This window comes from Filicampus tigris, chromosome 12, assembly GCF_054856515.1.
Source record: "Filicampus tigris isolate MCC_2025a chromosome 12, RoL_Ftig_1.0, whole genome shotgun sequence".
Lineage (NCBI taxonomy): Eukaryota > Metazoa > Chordata > Actinopteri > Syngnathiformes > Syngnathidae > Filicampus > Filicampus tigris.
In genome coordinates, this window is record NC_141228.1 from 18,859,457 (window position 1) to 18,883,562 (window position 24,106).

At 41.9% G+C, this 24,106-nt stretch overlaps 4 protein-coding genes across 8 annotated transcripts in view; 1 reads left to right on the forward strand and 3 right to left on the reverse strand.

Moving 5' to 3' along the window:
- Positions 1-7,047, reverse strand: part of ralgps2 (Ral GEF with PH domain and SH3 binding motif 2) — a 68,201-nt gene extending 61,154 nt beyond the window's left edge. The window contains exon 1 of one of the 2 annotated variants that reach the window (XM_086047878.1): positions 6,502-7,047. The gene's annotated coding sequence lies outside the window, so the exon portion shown is untranslated. The remainder of the gene's footprint in view (positions 1-6,501) is intronic. The other variant, XM_086047877.1, reaches the window with a different exon arrangement.
- Positions 7,048-7,613: 566 nt separating this feature from the next.
- On the reverse strand, positions 7,614-17,237 carry coa7 (cytochrome c oxidase assembly factor 7). 3 transcript variants are annotated; one of them, XM_086046371.1, is made up of 11 exons: positions 17,151-17,237; positions 16,939-17,071; positions 15,913-15,993; positions 14,874-15,071; positions 13,163-13,275; positions 12,418-12,917; positions 11,562-11,702; positions 11,204-11,365; positions 9,625-11,104; positions 9,406-9,546; positions 7,614-8,281 (listed from the first exon to the last, which is right to left on the reverse strand). In XM_086046371.1, the coding sequence occupies exons 9-11, from the start codon at positions 9,728-9,730 to the stop codon at positions 7,833-7,835; spliced, it is 696 nt and encodes a 231-aa protein (XP_085902497.1). In that variant the 5' UTR covers positions 9,731-11,104; positions 11,204-11,365; positions 11,562-11,702; positions 12,418-12,917; positions 13,163-13,275; positions 14,874-15,071; positions 15,913-15,993; positions 16,939-17,071; positions 17,151-17,237; the 3' UTR covers positions 7,614-7,832. The 3 variants fall into 3 exon arrangements, with proteins under 3 accessions (XP_085902497.1, XP_085902495.1, XP_085902496.1); XM_086046369.1 differs by lacking the exons at positions 12,418-12,917; positions 13,163-13,275; positions 14,874-15,071; ... (1 more) ...; positions 16,939-17,071; positions 17,151-17,237 and having other exon boundaries at positions 9,406-11,104; positions 11,562-11,718; XM_086046370.1 differs by lacking the exons at positions 11,562-11,702; positions 12,418-12,917; positions 13,163-13,275; ... (2 more) ...; positions 16,939-17,071; positions 17,151-17,237 and having other exon boundaries at positions 9,406-11,104; positions 11,204-11,386.
- Positions 10,625-19,797, forward strand: zyg11 (zyg-11 family member, cell cycle regulator). 2 transcript variants are annotated; one of them, XM_086046360.1, is made up of 18 exons: positions 10,626-11,009; positions 11,225-11,390; positions 11,515-11,726; positions 12,435-12,752; positions 12,828-12,941; positions 13,165-13,281; positions 13,438-13,578; positions 13,641-13,817; positions 14,447-14,511; positions 14,609-14,708; positions 14,787-14,837; positions 14,916-15,077; positions 15,935-15,982; positions 16,889-17,086; positions 17,174-17,226; positions 17,564-17,661; positions 18,219-18,411; positions 18,638-19,797. In XM_086046360.1, the coding sequence occupies exons 1-17, from the start codon at positions 10,986-10,988 to the stop codon at positions 18,398-18,400; spliced, it is 2,226 nt and encodes a 741-aa protein (XP_085902486.1). In that variant the 5' UTR covers positions 10,626-10,985; the 3' UTR covers positions 18,401-18,411; positions 18,638-19,797. The 2 variants fall into 2 exon arrangements, with proteins under 2 accessions (XP_085902485.1, XP_085902486.1); XM_086046359.1 differs by having other exon boundaries at positions 10,625-11,009; positions 12,435-12,941.
- Positions 18,462-23,964, reverse strand: echdc2 (enoyl CoA hydratase domain containing 2). Its single transcript, XM_086046367.1, has 11 exons — positions 23,515-23,964; positions 22,770-22,837; positions 22,621-22,708; positions 22,240-22,326; positions 22,080-22,172; positions 21,068-21,124; positions 20,922-20,984; positions 20,689-20,813; positions 20,275-20,325; positions 20,154-20,201; positions 18,462-20,057 (listed from the first exon to the last, which is right to left on the reverse strand). Exons 1-11 carry the CDS (start codon positions 23,690-23,692, stop codon positions 19,980-19,982), a joined length of 936 nt encoding a protein of 311 aa, XP_085902493.1. The 5' UTR covers positions 23,693-23,964; the 3' UTR covers positions 18,462-19,979.
- Positions 23,965-24,106: the final 142 nt, after the last annotated feature.

The following is a 24,106-nucleotide window of genomic DNA, read 5'->3' on the forward strand; positions in this document are numbered from 1 at the left end:
ACACCAAAAATATTTTTTTCCAGAATTTGTTCTATGCACTAGTTGGAATACGGCATTCTGATTAATATTGCCTTTGTGGAATATAAGTTAAGCAGAAAAATGCACCCACTTGTAGCCATCTCATGGGGCGGCCATTTTGTTACTTCCGTCGACTGAAAATGACATCACAGACCCTCGGGGCTCAGAGAACGACCAGTCACGGCTCACCTGTTTTCTGAAGCTGAGCCATGATTGGTTGTTATCTGAGCCCTGAGCCACTTCGGTGTCATCTTCCGTCAACAGAAGTGACAAAACGGCCGCCCCCTGAGCTAGCTAAAAACGTTCAGATTTCTCATATTCCACAAACGCAATATTAATCAGAATGCCGTGTTTGGCCTAGTGTGCCTGCATAGAGTATCATAAGTAGGCAAGAACAAGCGTCGGTTCATTTGTAAAAACACAACGTCTGCCAAAACTAACAAAAACGGGTTGTCCAAGTCGCACAAACCGAAGTGGAGTTTTGGGATGACATGGGGATCTACCTAATGTAAATGATCTGGACAAGCAGGATTGAAAGAAGACGGGGAGAGCGTGCGGGATAAAAGCTTGGCCGGGTTAAGCCTCGTCGTCTTGCGCGGTTTACTTAAGGCCCTGACGGACTAAAAGGGGCCCAGAGGTTGCGTTAAAATGGCTTGGTTTGTCACCATCGGATCTTTTGTCTTTAGCGGGATCCAGGTCACAAATTTCCATGACATAGGCCGGGCTGCTGCGCTCTCGCTTTAGCTCCCCAAGGCGACCCACTCAGGATTTCAGATAGTCGAAGCTGCGTGTTACGAGCACCTGATATACCACACGCGGAGAACACGGGAAGTGGAAGGGAGCGGCGCTTGTCGGGAACGGTTGGTGCGCTTCACTTGTGAATGTGCGCCTGAGATCGCCACCTCTGCCCTAACACCGGATAAAGTTGATAGACTTTGTTGCTTTCTTGTCAAAGATCCACTAAAGGAACGCGAGAACTTGCTAAATGCAGTTGGTAACGTTGTATCACTCTCTTGCTACCCGTTAAAAAGTGCCACACTCTAAACGCAGTAGTAACATTCGTGAACATTTGAAAGCGGAAGGCTAATCGTATGAAATGTTAGCATGCTAACTATGTTTCATCTCCAACCCAAACGCTATCCCCGCATACATGCGGAGCACGGATTAAAACGTCCGCCTCTCCAACCATCCCAGATATGCCACATGGCCTGACAGCTCAAAGGTGCCAAGTGGAATGGAATGCTCGTAGCTAACATTCTGCGTCCCGTAAAAGGCTTACAGACCACAGCCCTGAACTCACCTTTCACCCGGGGACCAGGACACCGTAAGTCTGTCCGGCTAATAGGAAGGTTTATTTGCCTTTGCTTTTTGCACAGTGTAACGGTACCTATACTCCGATTTTTTAGTATGGAACAGGACTCAAACATTTGAAACAACGCACCATTGGTGGGTTTTTTTTTTTACAGCGAAAGAATTCACTTTCAACCTGTTCAAATCGCTACACTTGTTTGTTTTCTAAAAAGAAGATGAACTACTGATGTTGCACAAGAGGAACATATTGATGTTGCATTTATTTTATTTACTTTATATATATTACACTTTATATATTACCTTATATGACTGTTGGCTTATATTTCCTGAAAAGCTATTGATCTTAAGTTTTGTAGCAAATATCTGAGTACAAAAAATACAAGGAATTAATGTTTGATTAAAATTTTCACAAATGTACAATCAATTTTTCACAAGTCTCATTTCATGTCCCGAAATCTGTTTTTTCTGACGTGTCCATCACTCATTCTTACAAAACGTAATCATCAGTAAATATCAATGAAATCAGTACAAAGCACATTTGACGCAAAACATAAAAACACTGATTGTGTCGTAACAATGGCCTGACAAGACCCCCGCAGCAGACAACGAACATTTCGCCTTTCAAGCGAAACCGGTTTTATCTTGCTACACGTGCCAGTTCCTAAGATAGGAGTTTTTTTTTTTTTTTTTGTATAGAGACAAAGACTTATGAAGCACCCTGTATATGTAACTCAAGTTTATTTGAGAATCTTTCATTTAATGGGGAATTGACTGCTAGCAGTTTTTCCATGTTTCATTTGAAAAATGGCAAAACAAGCGTTCCTGTTTACATACAAGAAAACATTCACACTTTTATACAATGTCCCAAAAGCCTGGACACATAAGCAAATATGCTAATCTAAAAGAAACAACAATTTACTCAACTGGAACATCAAGTGACATCTTCAGAAGAACTTAAATTGCTGAGCTTTGCTAAATGTACTTGAACCAGATGCAACACCTCCATTTTGCCAATAATTGCCCATCCATCCAGTATTATTAAATGTGTGTTTTGCTTTATCGTACACATAACTGTGAATGTTTGGGAATCTCTCATTTATCAGAGCATTTACTGTTAGCGGTTGGCACTTTGTTTTCATTTAAACGTTATTAAACGTGTTCCTGTTTACACAAACGATAAACACTTTTATGTTCTGCATTTTCTTCCCCTACTGTAACCAATGTGACCTTAAGCGCGATTGTAAAACCAAGGCGGCATATAAACAACAGATTTTTGCTGTACGCTTTCACCCTCACGACCTATTCGAAATTACCTGTGAAATTGTTCGCCAAGTTACTTTACGCACTCGGCCTTGGAGGGGGAAAAAAAAAGGAGTGGGAGAGGAAAGAGGAACAAGACAAATGTGCTGCGTCGCGCTTCGTATACGACCTACTCCTCTCATTTCGGACACCCCCCCCCCCCCAAAAAAAATAATTTAAAAAATCGCAGCAGCAGGCAGGACATGAAAAATGCACTGAGACACTGCGTCTTTTAATGCTAGCAAAAAGACAGACGGTGAAACACAGTGCCAGCCTCTGAGATTTGCCTCAAGTGAAAGCGAGAGCGCGAATGCATTACATCTGACCTCCTTCCCACACATGCGCCCCCCCCAAAAAAAAAATAAAGCGAGAAAACAATTTTTTCTAAAACACAAATCCAAGCATCTATGACACCCGCCTGCAACACCTCATGTAAGCGAGTCACTCTCACTTAAGAGATATAATGGAAATAATGAAAAATAATTAAAAAACGATGCGGATGCGCCATGTGACTTTGCACCTCCGTTTATGCGGAACCACCGTGCCAGACGAATGTTGAACGTTACCTTGGCAACTGAGCAGCCACATTGTCAATCAGGATAGTGGATGGTTAATAATGTGGAACCAAAAACGCCTTTGGGATGCGCACTGAGGGATGCTCAAGGCGATCGGAGGGAAAGCGAACCAGCTGGCTGCATTAAACTATGACGGCATTCGGGTCGACTTTCAGGACGTATCGATCCAGCAAAAAAAGAACACTTTCTGGTAGACGGCACACTTGTTTTTCCCCATAAGAAAACTTGCAGGTCCACTTCAGGAACATTCTTGTCCGTTTTGAGGAGTATTCTAATCCACTCTTGAGAAACATTCTGGTCCATTTTGTGGAGTATTCTAATCCACTATGAGGAACATTTTTGTCCACTTGTTCATACTTTTTATGCATTTCAGCCTTTTTAACTATTTGAAGCCGCACCATTCGTCACATTTTGGTCCAATTTGGCGTCTTTCTGGTTAATTCTGGGGCACTCGTGCACTTTGGCAATGTTCTGGTCCACTATGAGGAACATTCTATTCCACTGAGGAACAAATTAATCCAGTGAGGAGATTCAAGACCAATCTAAGCAACATTCGAGTCCACTTTAGGGTAATTTTTCTCAATTTTGAGGTCATTCTGATCTACTTTGGGGACAAAGGTAAACCAGAATGTCCTTAAAGTGGATGGTCCACTTTAAGGACATTCTGAAAGTGAACTAAAAGGACCTCAAAGTGAACCAGAATGTCACATTTTGTTCACCATTGAAGGACATTGTGGCTCACTTTGGGAAAACGCCACAATATCCTTGTAGGACATTAAACATGAGCCAAGGCAACTAATGATCCAATGCAGGGTACGCTGCAGATAAGCACAAGTTGAGAAAGCGCAGGGGTTGAAGTTGATGACGTGAAAGTCCCGCTGTGTTTGATCCGTTTCGCTTGTATACACAAGACTCTGGTTCCGAGTTTCATTTCTCCCACACGGACACGCGCAAATACAGATGTAATCTCCCACTAATCACATTTGCAGGCCTTGGGCTGAGCAGTTACACGACAGCGCTCAACAGATGGACCTACATGCGGCGGGCATGGCGAGGATTAGCTTGAGTCCAGAAGGTGCGGGAAGGTTTGTAAAGTCGCGGGGAGGCCATCTTGTCTTGGTTAACACAAACAGGTGTAATGACAACATGGTATGGAATCAAGGGGGATGAACCGTGTGGCTGGTAGAGTGCATCCGCAAAGTACTCACAGCCAAAATGGCAAAAAATGTATATTATTTGTCATGTTGGAACTAGAACGCTCAAAACTACACCAGAAGGGACTGCAGTGTTCCATTTTGGAGAGGTCCCACTGTATTACAGTATCTAAACACAATCAATCAAACAATGCAGCTTGAAAGCTGCCGTTACGGAGCATTGTGCCACGAATAAATACACTATTCCTGTGTGCGGGAGAAGGTGAAGGAAGAAGAGGAGCGGGGTGGCTAAAGCCAAACAAGATTGATTTTGCCCTTTCAGCGTTACTGCGACACGCAGCGGCAACAAGCATTCTGGTCACGAGTCTGAACTCTTGACCACTGTGTCATATGTTAAGTGTGGCAGAGTGTCCAGCTCTCTGGAATCTTGAGCAGTTTAGGGAAAACACATCTAGCACGTATAAAATCAGCCTCGCATTACATATACGACAGCAGGCGGTTTGCATATCACATTATTCAAACATGCACGTTGTCTGGCAGCAAATGAATACGCCATTAAAAGACAATAACTATCCGGGCTTCCATTATTGATTGACAACAATATGCATTACATGAATGTGTGTTGAGACTTATAAAGCACTCACACACTCAAAACGGTGCAAGTCAAGTACGGACGCTTCATTCAAGACAATCTTACGACTAGTGTGAACCCTCGCCAATTTGCGAACTCACCTACTTGAGATTTTTTTCTGTATTTTTCGACCTCTTTACAAGCCGTAATAAAATGGCTAATAGGTAAGTAGTAATTGTTACTTTCACAGGTTTCGAAGCAGAAAAATACAGCCCAGCGTCCTTGCACTACCAAAATATATTTTTCAAAAATTAATCATCTGTAAATGGTTTACTTTTAACGTTAATGCAGTAAGATGACTTAAAATGTTTGGGGATCATAGTTTGGGGGTATATTTAGGGTTCAAACTTTGAATATAGACAATTCTAAACATTTTCTAGGGGAGCATTTACTATTAGCTGTGGGTCTTGGTGACTAACCTGCGTTTTAGTGAGGGTTCACTGTAATGCAGCCTACTGTATTGACATTAGGCCAGTGTCAGGGATTCACTCGGTCAAAAATGATTACCAATTTAGAAATCACATATACCTCTATCTATGCCAGCAACATAAATTGACAGGGAGGACAATTAAAGGTTTTTCCAGTAGATGTCAGAAGGTACATCATTTACCTGTATATTCACTTTTTGTCACATTTTTGTTTGGCGGTGTGCGAAAGATGTGCTCTGGCTCAATAAATGTTGGGGAAACACTGCCATCCATAATATTTAATTCTGTCTTCCTCTGTTTGGGACACACAAAATGTGCTTCAAATGCCCTCTTTTATTCATGCTACCTCTTTTTTTAAACACCTTTACCTTTTCGTGTCTAGATTGCGGATAAAGAAACGCTGAAGACATGAGGATGGCTGGGTGCACACGCAGCATTGTTAGTGGGAGAACCTCCGCCACACCCAAAGCACTCCCCCGGGGGGTTAATCGTGAAAGGGGGGCTTCCACCTCCACCCGCCCAACAACCCACAGCCGGAACAAACTGCTGTCGCCGCTGGGCTAACGACATCAAGTGGTCGCCTTGAAAGTCCACCAATGAAACAAAAGCAGTCAACAATAATGCGACTAAAGTGGCGCCATAAGAAGAGCAATCAAGCTCTTTTTAACCTACATTAGCATGTGGCTAGCTGGGCGAGAGGGGAGCGCGCGATATATTGTACGCGATATCGCAAGCACACTTCCGCGGTGGTACTTCATTGCGTGCGTGTGCGTGTGTGGCCACTGGCCTCCGTGTACTCTCTTCACGTGGGCTGACAATAAAAATAGCTGCTGAGCTCCACGCAGATATCAAAGCACACTTTACTAACAAGAAAATAAAAAAACACATCACTTATTTATAAATCAACGTCAGAAACACGCTTCAGGCACGCTGACCGCTTTGATGGAGGACGCTGCCGCACATCAAAACAAACATACTCCCCCAAAAAATAATAGCAGCACATAACATTGGGCTGCGCTAGCGTGGAGAAGTCAACTCGACGGTTGGGAAGTGAAATGGCAGAAGAATAACAAAATAACACTCACCGGACAACCAAAGGACGTTGTTATTCTCTGCGTGTGATATTCCAGCGGGTTCATGAGACAGTTTTGGGGGGTTGGTAGTAGGCAGTGGCCGAGGATAGACAAGAGGGGAGCGGGCGGGCGGGCGGTGCTCCCTCAACAGCTGTGTTCTGTTTTGAATGAGGACCAAGAGGATGAGCAGCGGCGGGGGCGGTGCTTGCGCTTGTTCCTTTTCTTCTTCTTCTGTATCTGTGGAGGTGGCTTCTTCTTCTTCGGACGTGACGTCACTTGCGACGTCCTGACTAGGCCGAGAATGTAGCATGAAATGGTTAAAATGTAATAATAAAAAAAGAGAATGTAGCATGAAATGATTAAAATGTGAAAGAAACAAAAAACAACACAAAATGATCAAATCTCTCGCATGGCCAAAACCGATGTTGTTTTCGGCAGACTAATTTCAGGGAACACGTACAAATGGTTATGTGACTTTTTTCACGGTCAATCAGGTCGCCTAACATGATTACAAATCCTGCCTTTTAGTCTGACTCCACCTGGTGGTCAAAATGCAACACTGCAGTCACCTACAATCCTTCATTGGTATGGAAGTGTTGAAAAAAGACTATAGATGTACTTAAAAACTTTCTTCCTCAAGCTATTTCTACCTTTGCATGTAATATAAAAAAAATCTACCATTAACACTTTTCTCGTCATATTGCAGCGTTTATCATGCAACGTTTCGCTCATATTGAACATTTTTATGTAATTGTACTATTTTCTTTCTCATACTATTGTGACTTCTTACACTGCGGCATTTTTTTACACAATCATGCAACTTTTTCCCCACAATATAGATTTTTTTCCACGTAATATTAGCAACTTTTTCATGTGATATAAACTGTAATAGAACCTTTTTATGGCAATAGAGCTATTTTCCCCCTTCATATTGCCACCTTCTTAAATTTTCAACATTTCCTTGTATAATATTCCAACTTTTTGTTCAAGTGATTTCATGAGAACAGTCGATTAGGAGTCTGGTGGGGCGGGGTGACGCTGACGAGTCTGCATGTGTGTCTGTGTATGAGCTGGGTCGATAGCAGCTTCTGCATGGCTGTTTCCTATAACTTCTTCCAAAACAATACTTTGATTTTCTTTTATTTTTCAAACTTTTACTTTCTCTTTATCATAATAATTCGACATCAGTATTGAAATTAAATTCTTACAACGCCTTTCACAACACCCTTGAGTCCATGAGAAATTCACCACATGTATTTTTTTGACACTTTCAGTTTATGATGGAAACACTCACACACACACACACACACACACACGCACACACATACACAAGTCTCTTGCTGTCACTCCCCAAATTTGAGCTGCTTCTCCTTTTGCAAACCGTGCAATTCCCTAGCCCGATTCTTTAGCTCCTCCGCCTTCTTGTCGTCCTTCTCGGTGCCGTCGCCCATCTTGTACATGCGGCTGGCGTTGGCGCAGCCCCAAACGTGTCCCAGCTCGCAGGCCCGCGTGGCGTACTTGAGCGCCGTCGCCATGTCCGGCTTGACCCCTTGAGCATTACCCTCGATGTACAAGGCGCTGAGATTGAAGCAGGATGGGGCGAAGCCGCCCACGCATGCCCTCTCGTAGTAACGGCGGGCGACGTCCAGCTCGGGGGTGCCACCCTCCATAGCCCGCCCGTCGTGGGCCAGCAGACCCACATTGTGGCAGGCGTCAGTGGACTTCTTCCCGCCAGCGTCACACGCTCGCATGAAGCACGAGTAGGCGCTTTTCAGGCACTTGCTCACGCCACCTGGTGGGAACATTTGCCGTGCTTAATAATGTGGGGACATTTTTTTTTCCCATTTTATCGCCAACATCATTCAAGGAGAAAAAAAACCCAAACATTATTTGGGAAAAATAAAAGTTGTAAAAATTTTTTAAATGTAGATATTAAACATAATATTTTAGACATTATTTAGCTATCACGAGAATATATTTTTTTTATTATATATTTTGGGGGGAAAGTAGTAATATTGGGGAAAAAATCTGCTATATGAGAATTAACTTTTTTTTTTAAGATAAATGATAATGAGAAGAACATTTCTAAAGTTGTAAATGTACATGTAAAATTCCACAATTAAAACAAAAAGACAATTAAGATTAAAATAATAAAATTAAGATTGAAATATACAAAAATAGATCAATTTATGAGAACAAGTTTTTTTGAAAAAGTGGAAATATTACAAGAAAAAATCTTACAAGTGATTATAAAAATGTAATAAAAAAATTTACAAGAACATTTTTAAAATATAATCGCTAGTTATAATTAAAAAGATATTTTATAAGTACCGTACAAAGGCAAAAGTTCACAATTTACATAAATAAGGACATTTTTTATTTTAGACATTTAGATATAACGAGACTATCCACATAATATTTACTTTAACTAGAAGAATACCAAATTGAGGAAAAAAGTACCAATACACAAAAATTGATTTTTTTTGTAAGTTGTAAAAGCATGAGAAAATTTCACAATTTACTAGAATTTACTGCCTTTTTAGACATTATGCGACTATATTGAGAAAAATCACAATGCAGGAAGAGTTTTGGTTTTAGAAAAATTATGAGAATGAAAAAATGCAATAAAATAATGCATATTCATACTAAAAGCCATATAAGTACCAGTATTGTATAGTTAATATACTGCATATTACACTTAATCCTCATTAACATTGTGGTTCTTCGCTGTAATATTACTACGTTCTTGTAATATTTTAGCCTTTTTTAAAAAAATATTTTCCGAGAATACAAACTTTTCATTCAAATATTATGTTTTGAATGTCCCTAATATACTTTTGTACCAAAAAATTATACTTTGGCTCATGAGCTACGCATTTCCATAGATCGAGAGATCGACAGATAGATCATTTGTACCTTTGCCCGTGACATGGTAAGCTCCCAGCTTGTAGCAGCTTTCTGCATGGGTATGTTTGTCACAGTTGTGTTTGAGCACCTGTGCAGTAGCCTCGTAGTTTCGCTTCACACCTTCCAAGTAATCTGCTAACCTCTGGCATCCTGACAAAAACTTTGGGTGAAAATCACATATACTGTACAAATCAATAATGCAATGATCTCTCTCTCTTATTTTTTTACCTTCAGGGTCGCCCTCCTTGTGGCACTGGTAGCTGTACTCTATACCCAAATTATCCAGAAACTGCTCCACTTCTTTCTCATCTTCAAAATTAATGAGCCCCGCCATTTGATGTCCAATATGTACTTTTGATGTCGAGTGATGTAATGAAGTTCACGCTACTCGTACACTAGCTCGTTATGACCTTGCTGTGTTATACATGGCCTGACTATTCAACGGTGCCACGTTTAGGCTAACTCCGCACCAGGAAAAAAAATATTTTAAGATAAATTAACTACAATACAGTATAACTACGACAATAAATTAACTTCATGGGAAGACAAAGGTACGACGAAAAGAAACGTACCGCTTAGCATGTGCTTTCTAGTCAATCCCTTGCAGACTACCGTAGACGCACCTCCCCACTTAATACTTCCTGTGTTTGAAACAATTCCTCGTCGGTTTCCGTAGATCTTCCGCTAACCTTATTAGTTTGATGTTGTTGGTTGATTGCTTTTCTGGGAAAAAAATTTCCGTCATTAATGAACACATTACTGGATGGACTCAGACGCACTCCAAACATCCTGTACGATATATAAAAAAAACTCTTTTGTAAAAACGACACAGTTGCATACAAAAAGAAGCCTTGTCCACCTCCTTGCTTGCCTAGTTTTTTTCTAGTTTTTTTTCTTGCCTCATACCATCTTAGCCTTCCGTAGACACATAGTTTATTCCTTAAGGGCAAATCAACGTGTTATTTATGTAATATTTCCCATTAGTCTGTAAATTATATTTAGCGCAGGTAACAATGGATGCAATCGCAAAAAGACTCGCCTCCTCGGTTGCTGCTGGTTTAGTGCCAGCACCTCTTTGGCGCGCAGGCTTTTATTTTTTACTTCATGAAAAAGAAAAATAACGTCATATACTACCAAATAGTGAATTTTGTGACACATTCCAGCCATTTAGTAATTAACAAACACCCCGAAAAAATGACAGGCCCTAACCAGTTTCCGTAGACCCGCCTCCTAGCTTCTAATCTACTTCCGGAGTTGTGACCTTTTGTTTATGGTCTGTCACGGCAAAAATAGACCTGACTACTTTTTCGCTCCAACTCATAAATACACGCTTACGACGATTCTATCGACATCAAATTAAAACTAAACAATCCTCAAACATGATTTGCAACAAAGTGGACAGTGGAGGGCACTGTGGTTCGGAGAGAGAACGGAGGCGACAACAAGTGAGCTAGCTAGTTAGCTTCATCGGCCGTCCCCTCAACAGTTGGCCCGGCGTTCGGAGGCTTGGTCAAGCTGGAGCCACACTACATACAGCCTGTGAGGATTAAACTTCCCCCTGTCGCATAAAATAGAATAGTTCCACTACAATGACCTCCAGCTTTCTCAATGCGGTAGGTTTCGCTTCCTCTCTGTTTGGGCTTCACGTTCGACTGCTTTCTGTGCTCGACGAGGTGCTGCTATGTGGTAGATTTGTAGATTGTTCATTCTGTCATAATTACAACCCATAATAAATACACAACATAACAGTTACAATCATATGTCCCACAATTGCGGTACCCCATTTGTAACCCTTCTAAACTCTGACCTGTTATCTGGTGGTCTGCAGGATGAGGCGTCCCCGGCGAGCCTGACGGACCTGTGCCTCACCTTCGTGAGCCAGAACCTGGAGTGCTTGTGCGTGAAACGCGCCGACGGGTCTTTGTGCTTCCGAGAGGCCGTACTCTTCCCCCAGGAGCTGGCGGACCAGCTGCTGGCCAAAATGGCAACCGAGGGTAATATTAGAGAATTGGGAATTACCTAAGTAATCGATAGGACAATCGATAGGGTGATGGATACAAGATTAGTCAGTGACAGTCCTAATATATAGAGATAGCTAATTTGTCATGTCCATGACAGGTCTGCTGAATGACAGCACAGTGGGTGTGTTTCGGAGCTGCGAGTACCTACGGCTGAGGCGGGCGTTCGTCCGCACTGCGCGCATATCTGCCGAGGCCTTCCAGAGAGCCCTCTGTCCTCACAGGCTGTCAGAGCTGGACGCCGCCCGGGTCAACGCCGACCTCACCATCCCCGACATTCTGCACGGGCTGGCCAGCAATAAATATTGTCAGGTAAGGAAAAGTGTGGGGTTGTAAAAAAAACGCTATTAAATCAAACCTCTCACTGACTTGTATGTGACATTGTCTTTTCTATTGAAGTCTTGAAAAGGACAGTACTCGAGCATATATGTACTCCCTATAACCCTTTTTAACAATGTATGTGTATTTGTGTAATTAGAGATATGTAACTACTACTAACTAGGGGTGGGCGATATGACATATTAAATCGTTAAGCGGTTTACCGTGTTCGCGATCTCATAAATTCGAAAGATCGTTTGATCGTCTACATGGCACATTCTAAACAGTTTAGCTCTATGGCGGCGCAAAGCCGCTGACGCGTATACCCGACCAACCAATCACAGCACGCACAGTGCACCGTACGTGACACTCCCCGCCTCCCTGTTTGTTTGTATAGCGGGGAGCTATAGCGGAAAGTCACCACGAAGCAGAGTTGGTCCCGAAAAAAAACTCCACATGCACAGTGTCGATTTGGTTTGACTTTTCCTCAGAGGAGAAAGCGCAAACCAGTTGTTTACAAAAATGTCATTTTTTTTCTTTGAGTTTTATACTCATTTTAAATATGTTTTATATGTCTAACATGAGGAAAATGGTCAGAAATGTGCAAATGAGTCTTAAAAAAACGATTGTGATTTTATTTTTTTAAAAGCGATATTTTGCCAGATGGCCCAGCCCTACTACTAACCGATAAACCCTGTGCAGGAGTCCCTCCAGCGCCTGGTGCTGACGGGCCTCACCATGTCCTCCCTGGAGGAGCCGAGCCGCCACGGCTTCAGCGCCCTGCAGGGCCTGCGTTCGCTCTCCCTGGCCAACGTGGACTTCTACGACTCAGGTCTGGCCGACGTGTGCTCCCTGCCGCGGCTGGAGAGCCTGGATCTGTCCAACACGTCGGTCACCAACCTGAACCCGCTGCTGGGCCTGAAGGAGAGGCTGCGCTCTCTCACACTGCACCAGCTGAAGAGGCTGGAGATGAGCAGTGCGCAGTTGCTGGCAGTCATCGGCCAGATGGACGTGTTGCAGGTGAGCGGACAGGGAGCTCCAACGCAGACGGTCCGACAATTTCATTTTTGGGGTTGTATGCGTCTTTGTGTTCAGCACCTGGACATCAGCGATGACAAACAGTTCACCTCCGATGTCGCTCGTCAGCTGCTTGGGCAACGCGGTATACTTCCCGCTCTTGTTTCTCTGGATGTGTCAGGGAGGAAACAGGTAATCCAAAAGTATATCATTCATAAAAAAAATTTTAAAAAACAATGCCTAGTGAAAATTATGTAATTACAAATTCATCCATTTGTTTTCCAGTGTTTCCAAATCTTTGTTAGGCTAAGGCTCACTCAGTACATACAAGCCATTAAAAAGTAAATTTTCCATATGCCACATTTAAAAAAAAAAAACATTTGAACATTGCTGACAGTCGGGTGTATTCTTACAGGTGACCGACGCGGCCGTGAAGGCGTTTGTGGATGAGAGACCGCAAATGACATTTGTTGGACTTCTGGCCACGGATGCCGGGTTTTCCGAATTCCTCTCTGGAGACGGAAACCTGAAAGTAGGATAAATGACCAAATAAAACACAAACAAAGTTATAATTTAATTATTAAATAACAGTTTTTTTTTTTTGGTTTCTTTTACCTCAAATGTTGAGCACAAAAGTGCACCCACCCTTGGATAGCCTAACTAGGAAGATTTGTGTGTGTTTGACCAGGTGACCGGGGAAGCCAACGAAACGCAGATCTGCGAAGCACTGCGGCGCTACAGTGAGCGCGAGGGCTTTGTGAGAGAGGCGCTCTTTCACCTCTTCAGCCTCACGCACGTCATGGAGAAGCCTCGTCCCGACATTTTAAAGGTGCGGACGCACGCGGCCGAGTCGCCCGCGGTTCCGCATTGGACTGAAAAACGTCTTTGCAGCTGGTGGTCCTCGGCATGAAGAACCACCAGGCCACGCTCAACGTCCAGCTGGCCGCCAGCGCCTGCGTCTTCAACATGACCAAGCAGGACCTGGCGGCCGGGATGCCGGTCCGCCTGCTCAGTACCGTCACTCAGCTCCTGCTGGAGGCCATGAGGACGTTCCCCAACCACCAACAGGTAGAGACATGTTTCACTTGGTGTTGCTGTTTTGGTTACCAACACAGGTCGAATGGGCTCAACAGTTAAGCACTTTCAGTATGTGAACATTCGAGCCTACGAATTGAGCGTGTGTTGCCTCAAGTCATCTGTATGCACTCCCCAACAATGGCAGACAGATGAACCATATAAAAAAAAGAGCAATAGTGCAAGACTCAAACCATCCATTTGGGGGCTAGTGGCTCAGGAGTTTGAATGGCCTCCACTTGCCTGTATGCGCTCCCCATGACACCGGAGTGCACCAATGGACGTCTGAACCACATGCATTAAATGTGATATTGACATGTCTCATGAGACTCAATCAAATATGGGGCTAGGCTTGATTGCTCAATAGTGTGTATGCACTCCCTACAAGGACAGAAAAATGAACCTGGTTTGGGGGGTGTTTACGGCCTTCACTCGTCTGCATGCCTTCCTTACAACATCAGGAGTGCAACAACAGACAGATGTGGATTGCATGTTAACTCGCACCAAAAACAGCAACATGACTCACCATCCAATTTGTTGCTAGACTCGATGGCTCAATAGTATGCGTGCGTGCACTCCATACAACAACAGCCACATGCATGATGTTCCTCCCTGGTTTCCAGTTGCAAAAGAACTGCCTGCTGTCTCTCTGCAGCGACCGCATTTTACAAGAAGTGCCGTTTAACAGGTAGGGAGCGAACGCTCAACCGGCCAAAACATTAGGTACACACGTCTACCAAAAAAACGCAGCCTTCAGAAACACATTTTTGGTGCACATTTTCAAGGTTTGAGGCTGCGAAACTGGTAATGCAGTGGCTCTGCAATCACGAGGACCAGAATATGCAGAGGATGGCTGTGGCTATCATTTCCATACTGGCTGCGAAGGTATGCTTGTATTTTAATTTATTTATTCATTTATTCATTCATTCATTCCTCTCTCTGCCTCTGAATGTCTTCCCCCAGTTGTCCACAGAGCAAACGGCTCAGCTGGGAGCAGAGTTGTTCATAGTCAAGGTAGCGATCCAAATTTTTGTTCATCAGAGTGGTCACCTTTCATCGTTGAAATACTCTGCGCCGTCTGGTCCCCTGCAGCAACTGCTCCACATTGTGCGTCAGAAGGCCACTCAGGGCATGGTAGACGCCACCCTCAAATTTACTCTGAGCGCCCTCTGGAACCTCACCGACGAGTCGCCGACAACTTGCCGCCATTTTATTGAGAACCAAGGACTGGACCTGTTCATCAAAGTTCTAGAGGTAGATGCAGACAAAGGCCATTGTCAACAAAACTGCAGTTTTTAGCTATACATAAATAAGACGTATTATTAAATATGTTGCAACTATTTTCGTAAAATTACAACTTAATTCTCACATCTTTTCGGCTTCATTCTAGCAACGTTATGACCATTTTCCTCATATTATAATTATATACAAAGACTAAATTATAATATTCTACGGCTTTGTTCTTGTGACTTCTCATATAATTACAACAATATTTTTGAAACATTACAGCCATTTTGTAACATGAGTTTGGTCACAGTATAACTTTAGTCAAGCAACAGTAAACTTAATTGTAACTTTACTCTCGTGTAATTGCAACTACACAACTCACTAAAGGTTTTCGGGTAAAATTTCAGGGTGAACCGAAAATGCATTATACTTTACAGGGGAATTTAATTTGACCCCTGAACTTGTAAATGAAACCCATGAACAGGTGTACATGCATTCAGAAGTTTCAACAATTAAGTTCCCCTATAAAAGTTATCGTGCATTGTAGGTTTATCCTGAAATCTTACCCAAACGCCCATTCAATATTTTGTGAGTAGTGTATATTCTTGTAAAGTTTTCGGCTATTTCTATGACACTGCAAATTTGCGAATACTACTACTTTTTTTTTCCCCCACAATGTGCCCTTAAAATAATATTTTCAGTTAAAATCCTTTTTAAGTTATGGTTACCCTGGAACTGTATCAAAGTCTCTAAAATTGTGTGTAGCAGATGTGCTCGAGAGCTATTAATCATGCACACCGTCATGTCAGCCATGCCACATGATCTCCTCTTAATGTATGCCTGTGTGGGAAGAATGACGCACTTGTTTTGCCCTTTCTCCACAGTCCTTCCCTAACGAGTCGTCTATTCAGCAGAAGGTTCTGGGCCTGCTGGTGAGCAACTTCTATTATTGGAGAGCATTGAAAAATTAAGCATCATGAAAAGTTGCAAAAATTCTAACATTGTATCTTTAAACATCAAAAGGTTCAACCAAATAATGTCATTTTATCCAATCGAATGTCCGCTAGCCTAATGCTCACATAAAATGCGAAATGGATAAAACAGACAGGATAATGGAAATTAGCATAAATGTTAAGTGTAATTCGAAACCTTCAAAGAACTGCCACTTTAATGCACACAGAGCAGCAACACGTACAAACAGGGCATACAAAAAAGGCAAATCTCTCAGCTCTGTAAGAGAGATGACTATCCATGTTGGAGATTATAGTACAGTGCTGGTGTATAGGAACTGAGCCCTACTGCAAATAGCGAAAATCTGCACGTAATTGGCATCAGGTAGTAGTTAAAATAGTCAGTAATTCAAATTATTCAACCCAAACAATCCACCTTCGCGTGAAGATCATCAATAGTATTAGCTAGCATACCAGCCTGAATAACACATAAGCACAAACTGATATATTATCACACATGGGCAAACAAATATGCTCACTTGCATTTTACACAAGTGGTATTTCAAATTATAAAATTACCTTTTAGCATTTGCACACTACAATAAACTTTGGAAAATTGTAATAGCAAAGTAGACTACACGGGCTAATATTAGAAGCTGACACCTACTTTCACTTTTGACTGAAGGAAGGACCATCAACAAAACTGGACTTGACAAATGCAGCCAAAAAACACAATGAAATAAATGCTATATAAGGATATTCCAACAGATGGCGCCAAAGTAACACATATTATTGCATTGGACTGAGAACAAAGAGTTAATAGGCGAATCTTACAGCAAATAACGGAGGATAGCGCAGGTTCACTGTGTTACTCTTGCCCTGTGCTAGAACAACATAGCGGAGGTGGGCGAGCTGCATTGCGAATTGATGGTACACACCTTCCTGGACCACATCAGGACTCTGCTGCACAGCCCCGAGGTGGAGGTGAGCTACTTCGCTGCCGGCATCCTTGCGCACCTGACGTCACGGGGAAAGGACGCTTGGACGCTCAGCCCTGAACTCAGATCCTCCCTGCTGGAGCAGTTGGTGAGAATAACGATTGGGAAAATGTGATTTCCCCCCCCCCCCCAACAAAAAAAAATAAAGTGACCTGACGCATTTCTCTTCTGCTAGCATGACGTCATCATGAAGTGGCCTGCGCCTGACTGCGAGATGGTGGCCTACAGGTAAGAAATGATGGGAAGCTGTTTGAGCATTTATTTGATATCCTTGACATTCATCTTAAGATCTGTGTACTAGCATGCTCTTTCTTCTCACCAAGGTAATTATAAATAATGAAAAATAACATCACTAAAATTGTTTAAAAAAAAAAAAAGTTTTTAAAATTTAAAAAATTATTGGCAACAAGAAGAACTTTTTACAAACATCTTTGCAACCTTGAATGATTCCTGACGAAAAAGCAACATTTATTACCTTCCCCGCTCAGTGGGACACAGGTTTAAGATGTCCAAAGATATCACACTGCATGAAAAATTCCTGATGTACACATATGTTGCCCTGTAGGTCGTTTAATCCCTTCTTTCCCCTGCTGGAGTGCTTCCACACGCCAGGAGTCCAGCTGTGGGCTGCGTGGGCCATGCAACATGTCTGCAGCAAGAACGGTGAGACACACCTTGTACAATCACTGGGGACCGTATTATACACAAGTACATAGGGGGAAAATAAAGGTTTTTAAGGATGATTCTTATACTCTGGAAATTACGGTTAATTATAACTTCATTAGTTTGTTGAGGTTCCACTGTATTTACAAAAAAAGGGTAACAACGCAGTAGGAACCTATGATTTTTTTTTTATTTTTATTGTTGTTTAAAACAGTATTAAAGGCATCAAAATGTAGGTCAGCTTTTTGTCAAATTTAATACGCTGACAATGAAGCCTCGCTATTCGCTGGATTTAGGAACCAGGCCCCCATACAAATTGCAAAAACTCAAAAGTTAAATAGATGACGCTCTTAATTTGTTTTACACTACCCTTAAAAATATAAATGGCTCATAGATTGATTTTGAAAAGAAAATAGGGGTGTTTTTCCGCTAATAGTTTGTTAGGTTCCTTCCAAAAAAAAAAATGCAAGTAAGTGATTTCGCAAATAGGCGGGATTTACAGTATTTTGAATATTTGTGACAATTTAGTGTGTTTGTCCTGGTGTTTGTGTGCGCAGCTGGGCGCTACTGCAGTATGCTGCTGGAGGAAGGCGGCCTGCAGCAGCTGGAGCGGGTGCATGCCAACCCGCAAACACACCCGGACGTTGGGCATCTTACAGAGAGCATATTGGAAAGCCTTGAACGCCACCGAGCACGCACGGGCCACCCCACCGCCATCCGCCTGCCACCACATGATTAAACTACACAAGGGTAAAAAAAAAAAAAAGGGGGGGCGGGGGTCTTGACTCAAATCGAGGTAGAAGTGGCACCATTCTATTTTTTTCTTTTTCTGTAATCATACTAAAATACAAAAAGATACAGGCACCCTTAAATAGAATAAATGACACCCTTCAAACTTTTTATGTACCGTAGAAACATTTTTTTTTTTTTTCTTTAAAAGGGCCTCCAACAGTATCTAATTCTTGTTCTCTTTCAGGTACCCAGGCCCTGTGAAACCAGAGTGAGTCTCATGAAAACAATGAATGGACAGAGAATACGCAGTTGTTTGCACACAAACCTTATTTATATTACATACGAATGTACAAGTACGCTTCAACGTCGATGAGATTTTGTTCTTGTTTGATGAGCTGGAGCATGCCGCAATTTTAAGTGCTGTAAAATGACTACACAAAGAATATGAAACGGAGGTCAAAAAATGTATTCTAAGCTACACAGAATGATGGAGTGATGCAAGCGTAAATGTGGTGGTATGCTTTGATTAGAGTGTAAAGTACAAATACTATAGAGAATAATTTGTAATATTACGAGAAAAATAGTCACCAATGAAATGTAATCTCGGGATAAAGTTGTCATTTAAACGAAAGAAACTGAATTTTTATAACTCGAGACTTTTTTTCCTCAACGTATTAAGTCTTCATTCTCATAACTGCTGGATTCTCTTCATTTTTTTGTACGTTTTCTCTCAAAACCTAATTAAGTTTTCCGCTTATTCTCGTGACTTGAAAATACTACAAAAATAATAGGTTATTTTACTGGAAATGCAGTCTAAAATTAGAAGGAAGTCTTCAGTCTTTACAACTTTATTTCCGGTACGGTAAATTGTAGTCACGTACCAATTTTATTCTTGTACTACTTATTCGCGTAACTCAACTATTTTTTTCTCATATTTTGACATTAGTCTTAAAACTCGTTTCTACTTTATTCTTGCCACTGCACAACTTTATTCTTGTAACTTTAAGATTTTTTTCTTGCTACATAATGACATTCTGAAACGTTACGACTATACTTGTGACTTAAAATGTATTCTCGTAATGTTATGATTTTATTCTCCCTTAAGTTTACAACCTCATTCTCGCAACATTGCAACTTTATTCCTGGATTGCAATTTTATTCGCATAGCCACAAATGTGTCAATTTTTATGACTTTTTTTCTCGTAACATTTTATCCCTGTAAGATATATACCATGAGTGAGCATGTTTGTTAGCTTCAAAGCGGTAAAGGAAATCTAAATATGCTTGAAAGGAGAAACAGTATTAGCTTGTTAAACATCGCGTTACATTTATTTTATTGCATACTATTGATTATTTTGTTCCTGATGTTTTGAGTCATTCTAATAAAAAAAGGGGGCACAAGTATCCACTTTGATGCTATTGGTCATGATTTCTAATTAGGAAATAAAAAACATACATTTACACAGTTTTATTTCGCCGACTCGTTTCATACGTGACTATTTTTGACTGATTCATGTATGAGTTAGTGTTATTAGCGCAGAGGGGGAAAAAAAATAAAGTGATTCATTCCCAAAAATAAAAACTGCTTATTCGCCAATGTATCGCGGAGGTCTCTTCTCTATGAAGGCCGCCATTCCCTCCCGCCTGTCCCGCGTCGGGATGACCTGAAATGGTCGACACACCCGCCATCTTTATTAGGTACACCCGTGGAAGCTAACGAGAGCCAACAAGAGCTGGACACGAGTGGAGTCGCCGTTTACCTGAGCGTAGCACATCCTCTCTATGGCCATCGCTGAGGTGATGTCAACCTAGTTGAGTCAAATGTCAGTCACGGCATCAAATTGGTGTAAAATGTCAACAACACTAAAACAACTTGGGTACCTCCATGCCTCTGTTCATCGCCTCTTTGGCCATCCGCACAGCGATGGGAGCCTGGAGGACAGTTTGATAAGTCAAATTAGTATTTATTTGTGGCAGGGAAAGGTCTCTAGCTCTTGGATAGTGGAGGATACCCTGTAGTTGAATTGAGAAAAACAATTTATTCTGATATTTGTATTTTCTAAATATATTAACTTGCTTCACAGTACAGCATATTGTAGTACAAATACGTGTGCGCTATGGTTGGCCCATTTCTCCACTCCACTGCCGCTGTGGCCTTGCCAACTGCGGGCATCTGAGCTGGAGTAGAAGAAATACGGAACGACAGAAGCCCGCAGAGAAAGACATGAGGAGGAGACGAAAAGGGTAAATTGAAGGAGGATTTAATGGTCTGAAGAAGACAAGGTGGAGGCAGACCTGGGGCAGGATCTCTCTGGCCAGGCGAAGCGCTTCCGCGTACGCCGCCTGTCCTGTCTGGTCCTGCTGCACTGCTCTGTTCACCAGGCCCATCTCGGCGGCCGCCTGACCCTCCACGCGCCTCCCTGTCGGGGAGGGGGGGTAGGTTAGAGTATAAATCGCAATTAGATTATTGTTCACAACTATTCTGCTCTACATTGCAGATTTTGACTTTTTGTGGGTTCATATACCACCTGTGAAGATGAGCTCCTTTGCCAGAGCCATTCCCACAGTGCGAGGCAGCCGCTGGCTGCCCCCTGTGCCACAAAAAAAAAAAAAAAAATTTCAAAGTCAAGGCTTTCTTTGCCCCTGGTAAAGATTTCAGAGCGTGACGTTTTACCGGCCCCTGGGAGCAGCCCCCGCGTCGTCTCAATCAGGCCCATCTGTGCAGAACACGCTAAGAAAAAGCACAAGAGGACAAGTGAAGGTCTAGATGATGATCGTCATTACGGTCTAAGCAGCACTCTGCTGTACGTGTGAATAATTTGAATTCTGCTGGACTGGTCACCTGCAAATGACAGGACTGACATACGGAGACAGACAACCGTTCACGCCTAATACGTGTTTTCTGAAAAGTGCTGATAAAAGAAATTAAGGACTTGTAACATTCTGGATTTTCAAATGGCCATTTATAAATATCATTTATAAAAGGCCATTTGTAGTTTGCCTCAAATGTCAAGCAATTTGAATTTTACACCAACATTCTTTAAGAATATGCCTCAAAAGTCATTCAATTTGAATTCTGAACCAAACCTTTTTGGGGGAAAAAAATTGCTTTAAAGTTAAACAATTAGAAGTTTGAGTGAAAATGTTTTGCAGAAATGTGTGTCAAAACTCAAACAATACAAACCTACATTTTCAAAAGTCAGAACATTTGAATTTCAAATCAAAATGTTCTTAAAGAATATGGTTCAAAAGTCCAAGAATTTAAATTTTAAACCAAAGTTTCCAGAGAAAAATATGCATCAAAAGTCATTTTAGATGTCAAATGAAATTTTTAAAAAGTCCAGCAAAAAAGTCAAAGGTCAAACATTTAAAATATCAAATCAACCTCTCCTGGAAAAAATATTCTTCAAAGTCAAACAATTTCAACTTCAAACAAACATTTTGAATTCAAATGTGAATCACATTTTTCTGGAAAAATACACCCCAAAAGTCCAAATTTGTAATGAAAATGTCCTTCAAAATTCGAGCTAAAAAGTGCAGCAAATTAAACTTCACATCCCATATATTTGGGAAAAATATCCCTTAAACGGTCAAACAATTTCTTTCTCTCTCTTTTTTATTCATTAATTTTTTTAAATCTGGCCTCATCGAAGCAAAATCCCTCGAGCCCTAAAAATGTCAATCACCAGCAGTGCGGAGATCACAGGCCAAGGCTAGCTCCAGTCCACCTCCCACAGCCACACCGTCGATGGCTGCTATGGTTGGCATCGGCAACAAGGCTGAACATAAAAGAAGCTAAGTCAGGTTTTTAACATTCAAAATGGAAAAGCTTAACATTTCTCTTACCGATCTGAGCCATGAGGGATCGCAGGCCGTGAACAAACAAATCAGACTCCCGGTTGTTCATTAAAGCCCTTTCTTTTAGGTCTGCGCCTGCAAAGGACCAACAAAAACGACAAACATTTCTGTGGGAGTGGGATGGGACAGGAGTGAAAATCCAATGCTGTGTCACCCCCTAATTTAGACTAGTGGGGGTGCATACAACACATTATTGTAAAGAAAATTTGGGGGTTGACTTCCCCTTTAACAGTGATGCAATTTGAATTTTAAACCAATAATGTCAAAAGTCAAACAATTTAAAATTTAAACCAAACATTTTTAAGTCAAACCATTTTTTTTTAAAGAAAGTAATTTTGACTCATTTGAGCTTCCCTATCCAGTGCTCACCTGCACAGAAAACACCAGGAACTAAACTCCTGAAGACAAGCACGCGCACTGTCGAGTCACTGGACACCATGGACACCAGCTCCCTCATCTGCTTACACAAATACTTTACTCAAGTTGTCATGCGTATGCAAGTGCGAGTGCATGCGTACCTGTGACACAAAAACATGGCCCAAAGCATTCCGGGCACTTTGTCTGCACATGAGCACCTCTGTGATACCTGAAAAAAAAAAAAATCAATGCATTTTAGTACAATTACTAAGCACCATGAAATTGGAATTATTCTAGTACAGATCTTCAGTGTAGAATAACTTGAGTCAATGATTAATTGTTAACTTACTGCATGCTGCAAATGTGAGAGAGCCAATAGTTGTTAACATGAAGTTTCCCACTAAATCCACACATTGTTTGTCTGCAAATGGTTCAAAAAGCTGTTGTCCGTGTAAGCATCACTCCTGTGGATAACACGCAATATAATACACCGGCCAACATAATAATGACTCTCCCAATAAATCCACACTGTTTTACTGTTTAATGTTTATCATTTTGGCAGACTTTTTTTTAGGTGAACAATGTGTTGATTTAGTTGAACACCTATTCGTGAAGTTATTACTCAACAAAGGATTAAGAATCTTTTCACGTCTCCAAGGTAAGTACTCAGGCAGCAGCATTTCTGAGCAGTTGGTGACTTGATAGAGGTAAAATTTGCACAGTTGTACTAAGTCTTCAATGACAAGTCTCCAACTAAATGCTGGACTACACGAGTCCTTTCATAAGGTTTTACAAAGCATCCTATCAAATTGCAACTCTTAGAGCCATTATTATTAAAATACGTTCCATTTGTTATGATTCGCATGAATTTTCAGCGTGGCAATCGGAGACTTGTGTTCGTCCGACCTTCGTCCTTCCCGGGCAGTCGGTTGAGTTCCACCTGCGGGGCGCCACTTCCGGCCTCCGTGTGCTGTAGCTTGTCGCCCCGAGCGCAGCCGAAGCCGGCTACGGCCGCCAGCACCCGCCGGGTCCCCTGTGAACCGGGAAGCGACGACGATAACCCGCGGAGAAGTAGCGACGACATGCTCGCTTTTGTGGAGGGTGACGCACATCCGCAAAGGTTCAGGAAGTTTGCTGCGAGTTTCTTCCTGGTTGACCAGAAGACGAGAAGCGCTTTAAAACTCCGCTAATCACCAGCTGACATTTCCCACCATACTAGTCACGTATGATTAAACGATGGAGCTCCTCTCCTAGGCTATTTTGTCCTTCTTCGGTGCGGTTTAACGTTTCGTTAACGTTTAGAGTGTCGTTTGAACGCACGCATCTGTACGGCTGTCAGCGAGTCAGTAGCGAAGAGCGGTAAACTGCGCGTGGTGTTCAAGTGACACTTTTTTATCTCGGGACATTAGAATATTGAACGTTTTTATTGTAAAAGTGGCCGGGGCTGTTTAATTAACTATATATTGATACTTAATTAAAATAATGTATCACCTTAAAT

What these genes read in the sequence shown, in the direction of transcription:
- coa7 (XM_086046369.1), bottom strand. Translation starts at nt 9,730, where the DNA reads ATGGCGGGGCTCATTAATTTTGAAGATGAGAAAGAAGTGGAGCAGTTT. An exon ending in TTACCATGTCACGGGCAAAG is followed by an intron (nt 8,282 to 9,405) that starts GTACAAATGATC and finishes TGTTCCCACCAG; the next exon opens with GTGGCGTGAGCAAGTGCCTG.
- zyg11 (XM_086046359.1), top strand. Translation starts at nt 10,986, where the DNA reads ATGACCTCCAGCTTTCTCAATGCG. An exon ending in AGAAGGTTCTGGGCCTGCTG is followed by an intron (nt 15,983 to 16,888) that starts GTGAGCAACTTC and finishes GCCCTGTGCTAG; the next exon opens with AACAACATAGCGGAGGTGGG. An exon ending in ACATGTCTGCAGCAAGAACG is followed by an intron (nt 17,662 to 18,218) that starts GTGAGACACACC and finishes TTGTGTGCGCAG; the next exon opens with CTGGGCGCTACTGCAGTATG.
- echdc2 (XM_086046367.1), bottom strand. Translation starts at nt 23,692, where the DNA reads ATGTCGTCGCTACTTCTCCGCGGGTTATCGTCGTCGCTTCCCGGTTCA. An exon ending in ATCCCTCATGGCTCAGATCG is followed by an intron (nt 22,173 to 22,239) that starts GTAAGAGAAATG and finishes TTTTATGTTCAG; the next exon opens with CCTTGTTGCCGATGCCAACC. An exon ending in CGATGAACAGAGGCATGGAG is followed by an intron (nt 20,202 to 20,274) that starts GTACCCAAGTTG and finishes TGACTCAACTAG; the next exon opens with GTTGACATCACCTCAGCGAT.